This window comes from Neovison vison, chromosome 2, assembly GCF_020171115.1.
Source record: "Neovison vison isolate M4711 chromosome 2, ASM_NN_V1, whole genome shotgun sequence".
NCBI lineage: Eukaryota > Metazoa > Chordata > Mammalia > Carnivora > Mustelidae > Neogale > Neogale vison.
Window position 1 is genome coordinate 84,619,112 of NC_058092.1, and position 19,109 is coordinate 84,638,220.

Below are 19,109 nucleotides of genomic sequence, written 5' to 3' on the forward strand. Positions count from 1 at the left end.
TTTCCATCCCTGTATCCTTGGTCTGTCAGTTCCCACCACCCACATTACAAGTGCATGCTGTCGTTAGTTACTTTTCTGGCCTCCCGTGTTTCTTCATGGATGTACAACAAATACAAATATACATCCTAATTTCCTTTTTCTTAATGTGGTAATATGCTATAAAGTTTTGGCACTTTGCTTTATTAATATAATACACTGTCTTAGACAGCATTATAGTCACTGGACTTTTATAGCTACATGGTATTCCATTGTATGAACGTATCAAAATTAACTTAACTCCTGCTCACGCCTGTTTACTTCTAATCTTTTGCTGCTATAAACCACCTTTCCATGAATAACCTCATACAAATGTTTTATAAATGCACCGGTAGAGCTATAGAATAAATACCTAGAGGTTAAATTGCTGAATCAGAGGCTATTCAATTTTGAAATTTCCTTACTAAATGTGGAATCTTGGACAAAGGACAAAGGAGCTAACTTCTTGTCCTTGATTGAGTTTATTAGTTTGTAGAATAGAAATAACAGTACCTAGTTTACAGGGCCAAATGTGTTAATATATACAAGGTGCTTAGAATAGTGTCTGGTCCAGAGGAAGGTTCAAAAGAATTAACTATTGCTGTTATTGTTGTTGTTGTTATTATTATTACCACCAAATTGCTTTCCCTGGGGAGAATTGTTTACATTCTCACCAGGATGTTTTTGATTGCCTGTTTACTCCTGTACCCTCCACCCTAGGCTTATCAGTGTTAAACTAGAATGCTCCCATCTGGTAAGTGAAGAGTGGTAGTTTTAATTTGTGTTTCTCTTATGATGAGTGGGATTAAGAATTTTTATATGTTTAATTGTATTAAATTTACCTTTAATTTATGTAAAATAAATTCCTTTTTTCCACCTGTTGGTTAAGCGCTACAACCGTACTGTTTCAATATTGAAGGTTTTAGAACGTATTTTATGTGTGATGGGATTAGTCTATCTCCACTTGTTGCTCTTTTTTGTCTATTTTCAGTGTTTTTAAAAGTAGACCTTAAAAATACTATTTGTAATGATCAATGATCAAACACTTGAATTATGAGTCATTTCCTAGAGATAATTAATGTGTTGTCATATTAAAAAAAACCCTAATCCCATTAGTGGTCTATTAGTGGATGGATACATTTCCAAAAGTACCATTAACTGAGTTTGTTTCAGGCTAATATTTCTTCCAGTTTTTTTCATTTTTTTTATTAAAAATGAACTAATTCAGAAATATTCAATAATATGAGAGGCTTTTTAGGAAAACAGGAGCATTACTAAAGGATACCTGTGTAGGAGAGAACAACTAACTTATAGACTTGAGCATATCTGTTATTCCAGTTATATTAGTCAGAGCTTTCCAAAGCTGGGCTGAACAAGATAGTACCCACTAGTCACATGGGACTATTCACAATTATATTTGGATTAGTTAAAATTAAATACAATTTAAAACTCAGTTCTTCGATTGAACTAACTGTATTTCAGGAATCATGTACAGCCATTGCTACTCTTCTGGGCACTCCAGAATAGAACATTTCTGTCATCACAGAAAGTTCTATTGGCTAACTCTGTTTCAGAATATGTTACAAGAGCTGTTTTTTATGTATAGTAATTTGGTTGATTTGGTCAAAGAGGGAAGGTCATATCTAATGTAGGTTTTAGGTTTGGTAGAAATTCAGATGGAAAAGAGATGAATGTCTGAAGGAAACATCAAGAGAATTCACTTGACTAAATGTGTAATGTAACAATACTTAGCAAGATAACATGTAGTCACTAGACTTTTTGATCACATGCTTCATCACTTAAATATTTCTGAGCACATCACCTATTATATGTACATTTTAAATTCACAAATTATCAAGTCATACTACTAGACTCATGTATTTTTTTGTATTATAAACTCTGCAAACAAAAACATTGAATAAGAGTTAAATATAAGGTTGTCAAGAGATACATATTTCCAGTATAAAATAAAAAAGTCATGGTGATGTAATGTTCAGTATGGTAACTATAGTTAACGACACTATATTATATATTTGAAAGGTGCTGAGAGAGTAGATCTTAAAAGTTCTCATCACAAGAAAAAAAAATGTGTAACTCTGAGTGGTGATGGATGTTAACCAGACTTATTGTGGTTATCACTTTGACATATGTACAGATACTGAGTTGTTATGTTGTATACCTGAAACTAATATAATGTTATATGTCAGTTAAAAAAAAAAAGATTTACATGCAGATGGAAGTTCCTTTGTGTAGCTCTGAGAGCTGTTTTCTTGCGCACTGAAGTTCACTGGCCCATTTTGGAGTTGAGTAGTGTTTTGAGGGTTGGATCACAAGTTAGAGAACCCAGGTTTCAGAAAGAAGTTACAAAAAAAGTCACTGAGACCTCAAAAGCCTTACTTTTTTCTTGTTGGTAAAATGGGAAAAATAACGTTTGCCTTATCAGTGAGAATTAAATGAGATAATATGTGAGGTATTGTTTGGTTAAGCAATGAATGAAATAAAAGTCTCTTTTGACAGAAAATTGTAGAGCCTATAAAGGCTTGTAAAAGACATGTTTAGATTTTGCGTTGAAGTAACTTTTAACCTCAGTACAACCTAATGATAATAAAGCATATTGCTTTACTAAGCTTAGATTATGCTTTTCAGAAACAAACATAGGAAATTATTACATCGGTCAAAGACCTTGATTTTTTTTTTTTAAGATTTTTATTTATCTACTTGACAGAGAGATCACAAATAGGAAAAGAGAGAGGGGAAAGCAGGCTCCCCGCTGAGCAGGGAGCCCGATGCGGGGCTTGATCCCAGGACACTGAGATCATGACCTGTGCTAAAGGCAGAGGCTTAACCCACTGAGCCACTCAGGTATCCCCTTGACTTTCTTTTTAATATTTAAGGAGATACACAATTTCTTTTTAGAAGGTTTATTATGAACAAGACTCATGGAAACACCTAGAAAGTGATAAATCCTCTTTAGTCCAATATATATTTACTATGCTTCTGTTGTACAGAAGATTCAAAGGAGATCACTACTTTTTAAAAAATAGGACCCTTTAAATAATTGGCTTTGTTGCCTCCAGTGTTACAGGAAATCATATTCTTTATTTGAGAGATGTTAGTGGTGCTGGAGATGCTGAATTGAAAGGTGATGTGTCAACTACATTTGTGGGTGTTTATGATTCAAATTGACATTTTAAAAAATGCATTATGTTTTCCTGAACATGTTCCATTTGGATAATAAAATTACCAATGGGTTTCAGGGAGAAAGGTTTCTACTTTTTAAGAAATGTGTGTATTGTAAAGTACATAAAAAAGGTACTACTTAGTAATCATATGTATGCCTGAGCAGCATTGTATAATCAGGCATCTGATTTCTCCAGACACATCTTACCTCTCTCACGAATCAGAAAATAATATAATTTTATTGTTAAGAGCCCTCTTATCTCTCCCCTGCAATTTAATTAATACTTGTTAAGAAGACATAGCTGTCAGATTAGAATTGGATTTTTGAATTTTCTATTGTCTTCTGATGGAGTGGCAATCTAAATCTTTTTATTTAGGTATATTATTTTCAAGAACTTTTCGAAATGATAATTTCCCAGCTTTTCTGATGATGAAGAGAAATTTTTAGCATTTGAATAAATAGATTGAATGGTTGATTTTTTTTCCATAAAAGGAAATAATAGAGAAGCCATTTTTAAAAAGAAAACAATGAAGATATTTTTAAGAAAGAATAGCTATTATTCTCAAATTGTTTTGTTCAAAATTTTGGGGATGTTATTACTTTAGGGTTAGGGTACAGGCTCATTTTAATTTTGTGTGGTATTTAGAAGAGTAAAGAAATAATCATTGGAAAGGCAGTAGGGAAAAAGGCCTAGATTCATTACTAATATTTCACTTTTCTAAAATCATCCCTCCATTCTAAAAATAATTATCAAATTCCCACCTAGTGTAAACATGGGGGGATGTAAAATGGTAAAAAAATAGACACACGGTCCTCATGGTACAAACTTACATTTCAACATAGGAAATTTTTTTAAAAAGATTAACTATTGTTAATCAATGTTAAGGTAATGAACAGTGGTCAACTGTTTATTTCAGCAAAAGAAGCCACTTTGTACATAAATATTCTTCTGGAAAAGATTATCTGAGAAACATATTTAAGCTGAAATTAGAGAAAAGAGAACTAGCTAGAAGATGTAAAATAGAATGATTTGTCAGATACTCCCCATTCATTTTAAGTCTTTTTGTGTATCTCTCAATAAAGTTCAAAAATGTCTTTTCCAAAAAGTTCTTCTACATTTTGTGATAAATTTATTCCTAAGAACCTTATTTTTTGTGTGTATCTTAAATCATAAATCTAAAAAATTTTTATTTTACAACTTTGTATTTGGCTCGAGTAAAGAAATATAATTCACTTGAGCATATTTATATCCAGCAATCTTCTAAATTAGTTTTAATTTTAATACTTTGTAGACTCTTTGAGATTTACTAGGTAGAATATCCTTCCTATCATGGGTGCATATTGATAGTTTTGTTTATTTTCTTGGTATTTAATATTTATCCAACCATTATACTTTATATTTCTTTTTTTATTTCATTTCTTACTGAGCTGGCTAAAAAATGCATTATAATGTTATTACTGATGGGAAATTATTCTATTATTCCTGATTCTGCCATAAATGCTTTTAAGATTTTTTTTTGTTAGTACTGATGATTGCTACCCCCCCATTTTTAATCAGATTTAGACAGTTCCTATTCTCTGCGATAGGAAGTTGATTCATAAGTGGGTGGTGAATTTTATTAAATAGTTGTCTGCATCTACTCGTGTAAGTGTATGATTTTTCTCCATTATGCACTTAATGTGGTAATTTACACTAAGAGGTTTTCTCACTTTAACCATCATTGGATCCCAGGTAAATTCAACTTTACCATCGGTGGGGGTTTGGTTTGGTCAGTGTTTTAGGACTTTTATATCTCTATTTCTAAGTAAGAATGATTCGTCATTATCTTGTACACTTCAAACATATACAATTTCATTTGTCAATTACATCTCAGTGAAACTGGGGAAAGAAAAAGAATGACTTGTCATTACTATTGCTTATGGAGGGAGTATCAGTTTTTGTATCAAGTCTTTTTTTTTTTAAAGATTTTATTTTTATTTATTTGACAGAGAGAAAGATCACAAGTAGGCAGAGAGAGAGGGGGAAGCAGGCTCCCCGCTGAGCAGAGAGCCCGATGCGGGGCTCTATCCCAGGACCCTGAGATCATGACCTGAGCGAAAGCAGAGGCTTAACCCACTGAGCCACCCAGGTGCCCCGTATCAAGTCTTTCTAACCTCAAAAATTGTTCCACTTTGGACTGAGTTTTGTGATATTGCCCTTACGTGTTAATGAAGAAAAAATTCTTCCAATAATGCTTTTGGAGCAGACCCCAAGAAGCTGTTTCAGTGTTAGGTTAGGGACTTAGTCATGATACTGGAGAGACTCTTCGATTTTAATTGTGCTGCCTGTATGGTCTTACTACTGTGCTTGCAAATGGAGACAAGACAGGGTGAGGGAAAGGTGCGTTTACTTGCCACTAGTTCTAGATTATAATGTAAGAGATAAGCAATGAAAGATGGATGATTGACTAGTCAGCTAGGGTAATTTTTGGAGAGGTCAGTGAAATGCCCCCTAGACTGCTGTTTAGCAGGGATAGACCACAGTGATTGAAAAAAGTTTGACTGGTATTTTCTCCCATCAGCCTGGCAGCTATTCCTAGAGAAATAGACTGTGAGGAACTGCTTTCTCAGTCTGTAATTTTTATAAATGATACTTTGACAAAATTGTTGGTAATCATGGCAATTAACTCCTCTAGAATTACCATGCCAAAGTATATTAATTATTTATTAAATATATAGTTCAGCAGTCAAGCAGATTTGCTTCTAACACATATTTTAATGTAGTGTGTAATTCAAACATTTTTACCCTAAGAGTTTACTTTCTTCGATATAGAAAAGTTGGAAAAGTATACCCCAGTCGTCTGAGAAGGACCCATTAATTGCCAGTGGAAGCTGAACATTTTTTTAAGCTCTGACATTTTAAAGTTTTATTTGAGTATCACTACTCCATAATAGATTTAAGTTTGTATTAATTTAAAACTATTTGTATATGATCTCCATAAAATATCTATCCACATAAAATATCATAAAAGATTATGCCACATTTATTCATGACATTGGCAATAATTAGTACTAATTAATTATAAATATTTAATACTCAGGCCATCCCTGAGTATTAATGTGTATATAAGAATCCCAATTTCAGAGACATAGAATAAGACATTCCATATTGATCTCATCATGAAATTGTATCTGAATGGAGAGCGTTTTCTGACATTAGGTAAAGAACTGTCTCTATGAAATCAGTATGCCAAAAAGTGAGTGAGAAAAGAAGGAAAGTATTTCACATGGGGGCACCAGTGCTAGCATGTCACTTGGCACAGTTAGAATTCAACAAGTAGCTGTTGACTGAACTAATGTATTTTCTAGGAATAACTAATTTCTGATAAATAAGAAAAAATAAAGGCGGAAGAAAATGTTTGGAAATATGGCGGTTTTCTTAAGTTGCTGATCAGGTGTTGTTAGTTACTAGGAGGAGACTCTAAAGTGCCTTCAGAGTCAGGGGAGCAAAAGGTCCATTTGCATTTTTTGCTTTAGGATTTTATCATCCCGTGATTAACAAGATATGAACGTTCCTTGGTTAAAGTGGGATACTTTATTAAGATGACATGGCAACCTAATTCTTTAAAATGGAGGTGATGCCTGGACTTTTTCTGATTTGGAGGGGTTCCTGATGGAATGGCTTTACATAGACGTCTGGGCGTGACCGCATTGTGCAGTCTGGATACCAACACTCTCGGGTATATTGGGGCTTGTGGGGAAGCTTTCTGAGCTATTGATAGAGTGTCTCTTTGTTTCTTTTATGACTGCTGTTTCCTTTTTTATGCAGGTTCTCAGGAAGGATTCTCTAAGATAGTACAGATGAGTGAGCTGGCAGACTCAGGACATTTCTGACACACCAGTCCTTCCGTGGTCACTTTGGGGTGCCGCTCTAACCCTAACGTGCACTAAGTGCTTAGTTCCAGGGTTTTTACCAACATATTATTCAAAGAATCCTATTAAGTAGGGACTTTCTCCTCATATTACAGAGGAGGAAACGTGACTATTAAGGGGCCTATTCTACATGTGTGTGATTGTGAAATTTTTAAAACTCGGGAAAACAGGAGGAGCCCAAACCAATGTATTAATGCCCTAAGGCAACGAAGAAAAGTAAATGTTACTTCTGCAGAGTGGAGCTGCCTCAGTGGACGGGACATGTGGAATCTGGGTCACAAAAGCATCTTGTCCTTAGGATGTGGAGAACTTGTCACCGAGGCAGGCACACTCCAGGTACATGTCCTGCTTCCCACTTGCAGCAGATCCCTGGACATACAGAAATGTTCTGGAAATGAGGATATTCAGTGTAAATGACATTTGAATTACTTGTAAAATGTTTTACAGTTTTGTGAGGACCTTGAAAGCATAGTGCTACAAAATAATTGATCGAATCAAGAGATATGGCCAAAGAATGGAACCAGACTTATATATTCATATATTTTAATGAGGAGGATTAGGCACTCATTTTATTGGAACAAGTGTTTTAATAGTTTTCAAATGAACCGCATCACTGTTTTCTGTTCTAGAAGAATTCTAAGGCAAATTAAGCATCATTAACATATCACACTAAAAACCTTGGTAATAAAGAGAAGTCTTGTCTTGTCCAGAAGCTAGGCAATGTGCATCAGCTGCACTGAGATGCAGAGCACTTCTTTGGGTGTTTTCCAGAAACATACAGCTCTCATTTTTTGTTATTTAAAAGATTCATCTGTGTTTGCATATAATTAGCATTTCCCTATCACCTCCCTGGTTGCCCAAACCACCCAAATTACTACAGCAAAGTCACTTTCAGAGTTTCAGAGCTTGAGTGTGATCTAAAATTTGCTTGTCGCCCTACATACGACGGAGTGGTTTTCAATGTTTACATAGAAGTGTACGTTCCTCTCTTTATATAAGACTGTACCTGTCACTTTCAGGCTTTCATTTCCTATCTCCCCCTATCCCACCTGTTCTTCCAGTTAATCTTCACAGCAAAATGGACTTTTCTCCCAATGCCCACATATTGTCAGTTGGTAAACCCTACTGATTCTGTCTCCCAGCATTGAAGTTTTCTCCTCTCAGTGACCCTGCATCAGGAATCTGATCGTTACTACTGTCCCTGGGTCCTTTCGGTTCCTCAGCCTCCTTCAGTGATTTTACTTGTCTTCTATTAAGGAAACCCATCAGGACCTGAAAACTGCCAGCCTCTCCTTTCCTCATCTTTTCAAATTCCCCTCCTCACGTTCTAGGTACCAACTTTCACAAACCACCTATAATTTTTCAGATGCTCCCAAGTAAACGTGCTTCTAGGGCTGTAAACAGCTATTTGCTTTACGTGAAATGCCTTTATCTGGCATTTCTTTATCTGGTTGATTGTTTAATCCCTCCCTTTGGGTATGAGTCCCTCAGGGCAGGGTCAGTTTCTTGACTCTTCATACAATATCCTCTTTATTTCAGGTGTATATCATAGTGATTCAGTATTTTTATATACCACAAAGCAAGCCCCATGATAGATCTAGTTACGTACCATCTGTTACCACACAGAGTTATCACAATATTATTGACAATATTCCTTATGACTTATTTATTTTATAGCTGCAAGTTTGTACATTCTGCTCATCTTCACTATTTTACCCAACCCTCATCTCCTCCACCCCTCCACCCATGGCAACCAACAGTTTGTTTCCTATTTCTATCAATCTGTTTCTGTTTTTTTGTCTTGTTTTACAGATTCCACATATCAGTATTTGTCATTCTCTGACTTATCTCACTTAGCATAACACTTTCTAGGTCCATCTATTTTGTCACAGATGTCATGATTTCATTCTTTTTTGTGGGTGAATAATAGTCCATTGTATATCTACACCACATCTTCTCTATCCATTCATCTATATGTGGACACTTGGGTTGCATCCATTTATTGGCTACTGTAATTAATTGAACATAGGGGTGCATATATCTCTTTGAATTATTTTCATTTTCTTCAGATAAATACCCAGAGGTGGAGTTGCTGAATTATACAGTAGTTCTATTCTTAATTTTTTGAGGAATTAAAAATTTTTTGAGGGATCCATAGTGGGTGCACTAATTTACATTCCCACCAACAGTGTTCAGGGGTTCCCTTTCCTCCACATCCTGGCCAGCACTTGTTATTTCTTATCTTTTTGGTGATAGCTATTCTGACAGATGAGAGAGGTCATACCTCTTGTTTTAATTTGAATTTCCCTGGTAACCACTAATGTTGAGCATCTTCTCATGGGCCTGTTGCCATCTATACGTCTTCTTTTGGAAAATACCTATCCAAGTCCTCTGTCCATTTTTTAATCAGTTTTTTTTAAGATAAATTGTGTATGCTCTTTATATATTTTGAGTATTAAACCCTTGATAGGTCTATGATTTGCATATACCTTCTCCCATTCAGTAGGTTGCCTTTTTGTTTCATTGATTGTTTCCTTCACTGTACAGAAGCTTCTGGTCTGATGGAGTTCCATGTGTTCATTTTAGCATTTGTTGCTCTTGCCTGAAGAAACGGGTTCAAAAAGTATCTTTAAGATCAGTGTTAAAGAGTTTGCTGCCTACTATTTTATGCTAGGAGTTTTTTATAGTTTCAAGTTTATATTCAAGTCTTTAATCTATTTCGAATTTATTTTTGTATGTGGTGTAAGATATTCATCCAGTGTCATTCTTTTGCATGTGGCTGTCCAGTTTCCTCCATACTGTTTATTAAAGAAACTGTCTTTTCCCCATTGTATATTCTTGCCTCCTTTGTTGTATATTAATTGGCCATCTAAGGTGTAGGTTTATTTCTGGGCTCTCGATTCTATTCCATTGATCTATGTCTCTTTTTTTGCCAGTATCATACTGTTTTGATTGCTGTAGTTTTGTAGAATAGTTTGATATCAGGGAGCATGACACCCCTGGCTTTGTTTGTTTTCCTTCAAGATTGCTTTGACTATTTGGGGACTTTTGTGGTTCAATACAAATTTTAGGACTATTTGTTCTAGTTCTTTGAAAAATGCCATTGGCATTTTGATGGGGATTTTATGGACTTGGGTGGTATGGACATTTTAATAAATATTAATTCTTCCAGTCCATGAGCATGGAATATCCCTATATTTATTTGTTTATTTCTTTTATAAGTGACTTACAGTTTTCAGTGTCCAGGTCTTTCACCTCAATTAAATTTATTCCTAGGTATTTTATTCTTTTGATGTAATTATAAATGGGATTATTTTAAAAATTTCCCTTTCTGATAGTTTGTTATTAGCATATAGAAACACAGTTGATTTCTGTATATTAATTTTGTATCCTAACACTTTACTGAATTTATTAGTTCTAATAGTTTTTTGGTGGAATCCTTAGAATTTTCTATATATTGTATCATGTCATCTGCAAATAGTGAGTTTTACTTATGTCCAATTTAGATAGTTTTTATTACTTTTTCTATCCTAATTACAGTGGCTAAGACTTCCACTACTATTCTGAATAAAAATTGTATAGTGGGAAGCTTTGTCTTATTCCTGATCTTAAAGTAAAAACTTTCAGCTTTTCATCATTGAATATAGTGTTAACTATATTAACTGTGGGTTTGTCACATACGGCCTTTATTATGTTGAGGTACACTACTTCTATATATACTTTGTTGAGAGTTTTTATTATAAGTGGATGCCAACTTCTGTCAAGTGCTTTTTCTGCATCTATTGAGATCATCATCATATGATTTTTATCTTTTGTCTCTTTAATGTGGTGTACCACATTGATTTGTAGATATTGAACCATTCTTGCATCCCTGAAATAAATCCCACTGTATCATGGTATATGATCCTTTTAATGCACTTTTGAATTTGTTTTACTAACACTTTGTTGAGATTTTTTACATCTATATTCATCAGGGATATTGGCCTCTAATTTTCTATTTTTGTGGCATTTTTGTCTGGCTGTTCAATCAGCCCTCAGTTCTTCAGGAAAAATTGCTCTGTATATATATATAGATTTGGTGTGCCCATGGAGGAGGTGAGCTCCGGGTCTTCCTACACTGCAGTCTGGGATGCCCTTTATCTTAGTTCCTAATACAGACTAGATGGATGCTGAGTGAGTACTACTGGATGAGTGAGTGCCTAGGATGAAGCCGGTCCTCCTTACCATTGTTTCTTCATGATGCCAATGCAGTTAATTGGTTTCCTTTTTTCCTCTCCTCCCTTTTCCTTTAACCATCCCTGTACATCACTTACTTAAGAAATACAGCTCTGTCCTGGTCAAAAACTTTCAGTGATTTGCCATTTCCCAAAGAATCCATTTCATGCTCAATATAATTTATACCCTCAAGCAGTGAAACTTTAATTAGCCTATCCAGCAGTGTTTCTGGTTTCTTCTTGTCTACCTCCAGACTCCAAACCTACCTCTTATCCATTCCATTATCATGGTAGCATGCCATCTTTGTGGTTTTGTTGATACCTTACCTTCATTCAGGTGTTTCTTCTTCAGTCTCTGCCTACTGAATTGACAGTTAAAATGTCCCCTGCTCCATTCAGAATCAATCCTCCGTTCTGTGTTGTCCTAGATCACTCTTAATTTTTTCCTCAATTGTGGTATATATATCACATTCTGCTTTGTATTATAGTCTTTGGTTTTTATTGCATTTTTGCCTTCATATATTCTAATAGATTACAAGCTCCATGAGTTAAAGCTGAATCATTTCAACATTGAAAGCCATAGGCAAGCTAGCTTGGTGCTGTTAATATGAAAAAAAAAAAAACAAAAAAAAAACAGGGGCTTTGACTTAGGCAGACTGTAGTTTGAATCTCCATAATGCTATAAAAAACTGTATGATCTCTTTCATTTTTTTCTCCCAGTTTCCTAACGTGTAAAAAGAAGATAATAATACCAAATTTGCAACATTATTATGCAGATTAAATGAAATAATATATGTAAAGTATATAGCTTAATGCAATGGCCCATGGCAGAAGTGCAATAAATGGTTATTATTCTAGTTGCTGTTACTGGTACTATAGTAGGGAGTCACTATTGGACAAAGACTTTGTTTTGTTTGCCTGAGCTCTGCTATTAATGGTTTTCATTTAATTGTGTGGCTAATTTCTAGCTGAATATAACTGAAGCTAGAAATTACCCATTAGCTTTGCTGTTAAATATAAATCTTATTTTTTTCCCACTATCTTACAATCTTGTACTGTTTATTCTGGTATTATAACATTTTCCTGGCAAAAAGGGTTGCTTGCTTCTTCTGTTTTTCCACTAACAGAGGGCCAAATCACTTCCAGGATTTGTGAAAACAATTATTCAAGCTTTAATCCTTTTTAATTCAGTCTTTTCTGTGCTATTATATAGTAGTGAATATGAATTGAATTTCCTGCTTTTAGAATTATTGAAACCTGCTGTGTGGCTGGAAGGGCTTCCTTGGCCTGCCAGGTTCTGGCACATCTTACTCTCCCACTTTGGTTATCTTTTGTTGAGTGTATATGTTCTAAGCCCGGATGGCACCATCCAAATGCACAGTTCCTTATACCAAAGAACTTGCCAAAATTGAAGTCAATTAAGGGAAAGGACATACTATGCTTTTGTTAATTATTAGGAAAGACAGAGTCCAGCTCGTTCTTCATTTGAACCAGATGCTTTGTGCTTATTATCAATTTGAGATTCCTAGAATTGAAATGATGGGAAGATGATTTAGTGTGGAGAAATACCTAATGTCTCTTTTCTCCTTTTCCAACTGAAGTCATCATGAAATCATCCAAGAAAGAAAAATTACTCATGTAGAGCTACAAAAAAATGACAAGAGTTGATCATATAGATTTAAAGCATATGCATCATCTTCCACCCTGGTGAGAACAGATAAAGAAATAGCACTAGAAATTGACTTAAGACCAAGACCCTGGCACAGGAATGCAATACTCCCAGAGAGCAAAATTCTGGAAAAGGAGAGGGAATCGATTTCAGTTTCACCCACTGTTGATGATGTTGATGATGATTATGATGGTGATGGTAGTGGTCATAGTGGTGGAGGTGGTGCTGGTAATACATAACATTTAATAGGCAAATTGCCAGGCACTGTGAAAGAATTAGTGTTTATTATTTTATGCATTTAAAGTCCCCAGGGCACCTGGTGGCTCAGTGGGTTAAGTCTCTGCCTTCGGCTTAGGTCATGATCTCAGGGTCCTGGGATCGAGCCTGGCATCGGGCTCTCTGCTAAGCAGGGAGCCTGCTTCCCCCCTCTCTCTGCCTGCCTCTCTGCCTACTTGTGATCTCTCTCTCTCTCTGTCAAATAAATAAATAAAATCTTTAAAAAATATAAAATAAAATCCCTATGTGTAGGTATTATTATTTTTATATCCATTTTACAGTTGAAGAAACTAGGGCTTCAACAGCTAGTGTTACCCAATGCCACATAGTTTATAAAGACAGAAGTGGGACTCAAACTGAAGTCAGTCTAACCCGGCATCAGTCTCCTTAATCACAGTGCCATGGTGATAAGTCTATACCCCTTCTTTCTGTAGGTGAGAGTGAGGTCAGAGAACAGGACAGGACTCTCCTGTAACTCTCAGCTGGAGCAGAAGCGCCAACCAGCCAGACCACCAGTTCCAAGGGCTTCTGTGAGGGGAGTTGTGGATTGATGAAGGGAAAACTCCTGTTAACCCCTTATGGCAGGGACGTCATGTTAAACTGTCAGGAAGGGGAGAAAGATAAAATATATATGACTTAGATACTCTATTTCCTAAAGCCTATTTTAGGAGAGGGTCTGCCAGTGATCTCATTCTAGTGCATAGCAATTTTAGACTGCAGAAGCTATGGAGAGGAGAGTAATAGCGAGCTTACCGCTGGTGTAGGCGCCTCCTGGTTCTACTACATAGGAGAGGCATTTTGCTGGTAATTTCCATCTGGTTATGAAAAATAGCACAATTTCACCCAACAACCCAGAGGAGTGAAGTTCTCTAACCTGCCCCTGAGCTTTTTCCAGCAGATCCAGATCCTGTTTGAAATATTTGGACTTTCAGCCATTTTACTCTTCTCTTATCCCCTAGCTTCCACAGCCCACCATCGAACATCCTTTTAATATAGCCCATTAACACCTCTTTAGACAGATTCTCTAAGATTTAATAGAATAATCACCCCAAAGAATACACATACTCTAAAGTAATAAGTGGCCTCACTGAGATAGTTCACAAACAAAACGAGTAAAAAAATATCTCCTTCTCCTGCCCCCGCAAAAAACAGGTAAGTTAACCTTACTATTAACATAGATCTCCCATTGGTAATGGAAGATTTTATATAATACCAAATGTCTATTCTTAGGAAATAAAAGCAAATATAGCTGCAATGAAACAAGGAGAGAAAAGCAAAATTCCATAGCAAAAATAATAATGATGATAATGAAAAGAATAAGAGTAATAACTCACATGAGCATTTGAAGCAAAATAACGTATTTTGATTCTAAGACTCATTTTCACATTTTAATGTCTCCGAAATGGGGATCTTCTTAAGTAACGGCCTCTTTCAAATACTTTTCAGTACACCACAGTGGTAAGGTATGATGCCCCTTTGAAAATATGAGAGAGATGTTATCAGTTCTGCTTGACGTTTCCTGGCCTTGGGATCAAACCGCATAAAATCCATCGACTTTACCACCAAGTGCGTGGCTCCGTAGGATCTGGTCACCCGTTCCTTCTGTGACTTCATCGGCTAGAACCTTCCTTTGTTGTTCACTCCACTACATGCCACAGCCATGCTAGTCTCCGTGTTCTTCTTGGGCCTTCCAGGCCTGCTTCCACTTCCAGTCCATTGCCCTGGGGTTTCCTCTGCCAGGAATGATTTTCCTCCTGAGAGTCTCATGGTTCCCCGTCACGCGGACTCCAGATATTTAATCAAATGACACACCCCCACTGAGGCTTGCCCTGTCATCTTATGTGAGCTCCTCCATTTCGTATCTACCTTTCTGCTTAGCATTAATTCTCAATTGATAGTTCCTGTTTCATTTATCTTGCTTTTGGTTTGTCTCTGCGGTTGAGTATAAGTTCTGGTACAAGCAGGGATTTTTGTCTGTTGCCTTCACTGCTGAATCTCCAAGTCCTAGAAGAATGCCTGGCACAGAGAAGGCGCTTAACATGTGCTGAATATATAAATAAATAGGGCACATAAATAAAGTATGTATAAGTGGGACGCCTGGGTGGCGCAGTTGGTTGGACGACTGCCTTCGGCGCAGGGCGTGATCCTGGAGTCCCGGGATCGAGTCCCACATCGGGCTCCCAGCTCCATGGGGAGTCTGCTTCGCTCTCTGACCTTCTCCTCGCTCATGCTCTCCCTCACTGTCTCTCTCTCTCAAATAAATAAATAAAATCTTTAAAAAAAAAAAATAAAGTATGTATAAGTATATGTATTAATATGTAAATACACCAAATATAAAACAATAAATTGATGGATTACATGCTCAGAAGTTGGTGGATGAGAGGTAAATATCACACTAAGCCTGTCTGATGGTACATGGACTAGCAGGCATCTTGAGAATACAAACCTGCTTCTGTTACCAGCTCCATGATATTTGGCAGCTTAATCCCCTGGGTCTCCAGGTGGGACTGCATAATCCTCGTGGATGTTATACCATGTCAGTTAATTGAGCCTTCTAAAAACAACTGAAAAATGAGGACCAGGAATGGGAAGCTGGCGAATGACACCATACTTCTTAACATAAATATGATCACCACACACAATAGTGGTAATGAGACTTAGTGCAAAAGAATTTTGAGGTAACATGTTCAATTTCCTCTGTTTTATAAATAGTGAAAACAAGCCCAAGGCTTGAGGGACTTAGCCAAGGTCAAATGCTAATTGGTGGCAGACCTTAGAACTCTACCCAGCATCGCTGGCTGAATTCAGTCTTCTTCTTCTGTAACTGGTTAGTACAGAGGGTGAATGCCGGTGACTTTCCAAACAAAGAATTATTCTTAAGCTGTCTTGATAGAATGATTTTGGCTTGGATCTGATGAATTCATTTCAGTAACAAGAATCCGTAGACTGATGCATCTTTCGTGGTGATCTAATTCAGCTTACAGAAGAGATCGGAAAACTTGAAGATAAAGTGGAATGCGCTAATAATGCTCTGAAAGCAGACTGGGAAAGATGGAAACACAATATGCAAAATGATATCAAGTCAGCGTTTACAGAGGCGGCTGAGGAGAATATCCACTATTATGAACAGGTAATTAGGGATATATGATATTGCTTCCTTTTATGAAAGTTACCCTCTCTTTAACTCTCGATCTGTCCTTTGTGGACAGAGTCTATTAAGGGACCAAGGGTCACATGCAAAAGACTCCTTGGTGACTCGGTACCAACAGAGTAATGCTGAACCCACCCACTGAAACAAATGTGTGTATGTGGAGGAAGGATGAAAGTCTTCCTTCTTACACGGCATGCCCCGAGTGCCTAATTGGAGCCTTGATGTGGGAAAGAAATAAGATACCCTTTGCTTTATTTGTTTTCTCCACATTTGCTTGTTTGAGAAGGATTTGGGTTTCTCAGAACCACTTGGTGATGCTTCCTTCTGATTCTCCTATTTTATTTCCTCTTCTTCTCCCTCTTTTATGGTAGGAAGGGTTTGCAGCATGAGAAAGGGACCAGAGGTTTGAAGGAACAGAAAATCAAATCTTGTATCCCTGCTGATACCATCTCACCTCTGTAGCTGTTTAACACCTCAACAAAAGAGCATGTGCTTCTATTTTTTTTTTTTTTAGTTCAGTTTAGTTTAGTTCAGCTTTTCTCTCTCTCTCTCTCTCTTTCTGTCTCTTTTTTACTTCAAGATAGGAACTAGGCACCATTTTGCTTTTCAAGTGACTCTTTTAAAATTATTTTTTTACAACTAACAGTTCTCTAAGGTAGTTTATTTTAAATGATTTATACTATCACTTTTTTAAAATTAAATTTATTTATTTTCAGCATAACAGTATTCATTATTTTTTCACCACACCCAGTGCTCCATGCAAGCCGTGCCCTCTATAATACCCACCACCTGGTACCCCAACCTCCCACCCCCCCGCCACTTCAAACCCCTCAGATTGTTTTTCAGAGTCCATAGTCTCTCATGATTCACCTCCCCTTCCAATTTCCCCCAACTCCCTTCTCCTCTCTAACTCCCCATGTCCTCCATGCTATTTGTTATGCTCCACAAATAAGTGAAACCGTATAATTGACTCTCTCTGCTTGACTTATTTCACTCAGCATAATCTCTTCCAGTCCTGTCCATGTTGCTACAAAAGTTGGGTATTCATCCTTTCTGATGGAGGCATAATACTCCATAGTGTATATGGACCACATTTTCCTTATCCATTCATCCGTTGAAGGGCATCTTGGTTCTTTCCATAGTTTGGCGACCGTGGCCATTGCTGCTATAAACATTGGGGTACAGGTGGCCCTTCTTTTCACTATATCTGTATCTTTGGGATAAATACCCAGGAGTGCAATGGCAGGGTCATAGGGAAGTTCTATTTTTAATTTCTTGAGGAATCTCCACACTGTTCTCCAAAGAGGCTGCACCAACTTGCATTCCCACCAACAGTGGAAGAGCGTTTCCCTTTCTCCACATCCCCTCCAACACATGTTGTTTCCTGTCTTGTTAATTAAAAAAAAAAAAAAAATCTAACATACTCTTCCTGGAAGGTTCATTTTGAACATACATCTTTAACCTTATCTCTGGCTGGATTAATAGCTATATGAAATTGGTACATTAAGAATATTTTATGCTTTAGCATCTATAGTGTGTGTCAGTTTAATACTATAAAATATTGTATATTTTGAAAGATGAACTAACTAATAATGATATTTTCATTTAACACAAGTTTCTTAAGCCCCTACTTCCAGCAGACAGTGTGCTGGGCCCTAGAGGGACAGTATGCAAGACAGACACAGTGCCTTTCTCATGGAGACACAGTCACCAAGGGAACAGACAATTAATACAAAAGATTATAATAAAGTATAAGACATTCTAGCATAGAAAGGCAGCGCAAAGGCATCTAACCTGATCTAGAAGGAATGCGGGAAGTTCTGCAGAGGACGTTTTTAAGCTGAGACCTGAATGATGAACAAGGTAGGCAGACAAAGATGTGAGAAAGGGTTCCAGTCAGAGAAGATACATGCAGAAAATCCTAGAACATGTTCAGATAACTGAGGTTCTTTTTTTTTTTGGAGGTTGGTGAAGCGCAGGCTTTATGTTCAGTTGAAGAACGAGGTTTTTGTACGGAAGGAAAAAGTTTTCCTGAACCCTCTTAGGGTTCCTGACTAGGTCTGAAAATTATAAGGAGAAAGATAAATTTACAGGAGAAGAGAATACAAATTGATTTAATGTAAGTTCCCTAAGACACGGAAGCCTTCCTAAGGACACAGAGTCTGGAAGAAACAGACCTGAGTATTTTAGGCGAGGTTTGTTGAAAGGTGGAGAGTCATGTAGAAATATGGTAGATTAAGGATTATGAGGTATGTATAATAAACCAGGGAAAACTTAACAAGGCCTGTTTGTTAGGTGTCTTCTTTGTGTTCCTTCCCTTTAATAAGGACGTTTCTTTCCTCTGGATATAAGGAAAGCACCTTTCATGTGAGGGTTTTATCACCTGTGTCGCAGGGTGAGGGTTGTGAAAGGTCCAAGTGACTTTCCTGCCTCTGCCATAGTTCTCCAGCTCCTTCAGCTTAAAGGATTCAATACAGTCAGGTACGATATTTTGCTGCCATGTGTCCTGAACCCCACTGGGCTGAAGAGGGCCTTATGATATAAGTCTTTAATTTTTCATCCTGAGGAAAATAGGTAAGGCCACTGAAGACTTTTCAGCGGAGAAATGACAGGATCTATCAGACTTGCCTTTTAGAAAGGTCACTCTGGCTTTTATGGGTCAGAGTGCAACACAACTGGACGTGATGAGAC

At 36.8% G+C, this 19,109-nt stretch overlaps 1 protein-coding gene across 2 annotated transcripts in view; it reads left to right on the forward strand.

Annotated features, from left to right (window-relative positions):
• SNX7 (sorting nexin 7) overlaps positions 1 to 19,109 on the forward strand; it is a 98,255-nt gene that overhangs the window by 54,964 nt on the left and 24,182 nt on the right. Inside the window, exon 8 of one of the 2 annotated variants that reach the window (XM_044238741.1) lies at positions 16,245 to 16,397. The exons of the other annotated variant lie outside the window; for it this stretch is intronic. Within the exon in view, the coding sequence (XP_044094676.1) occupies positions 16,245 to 16,397 (153 nt within the window). The remainder of the gene's footprint in view (positions 1 to 16,244; positions 16,398 to 19,109) is intronic. 2 annotated transcript variants of the gene reach the window in all.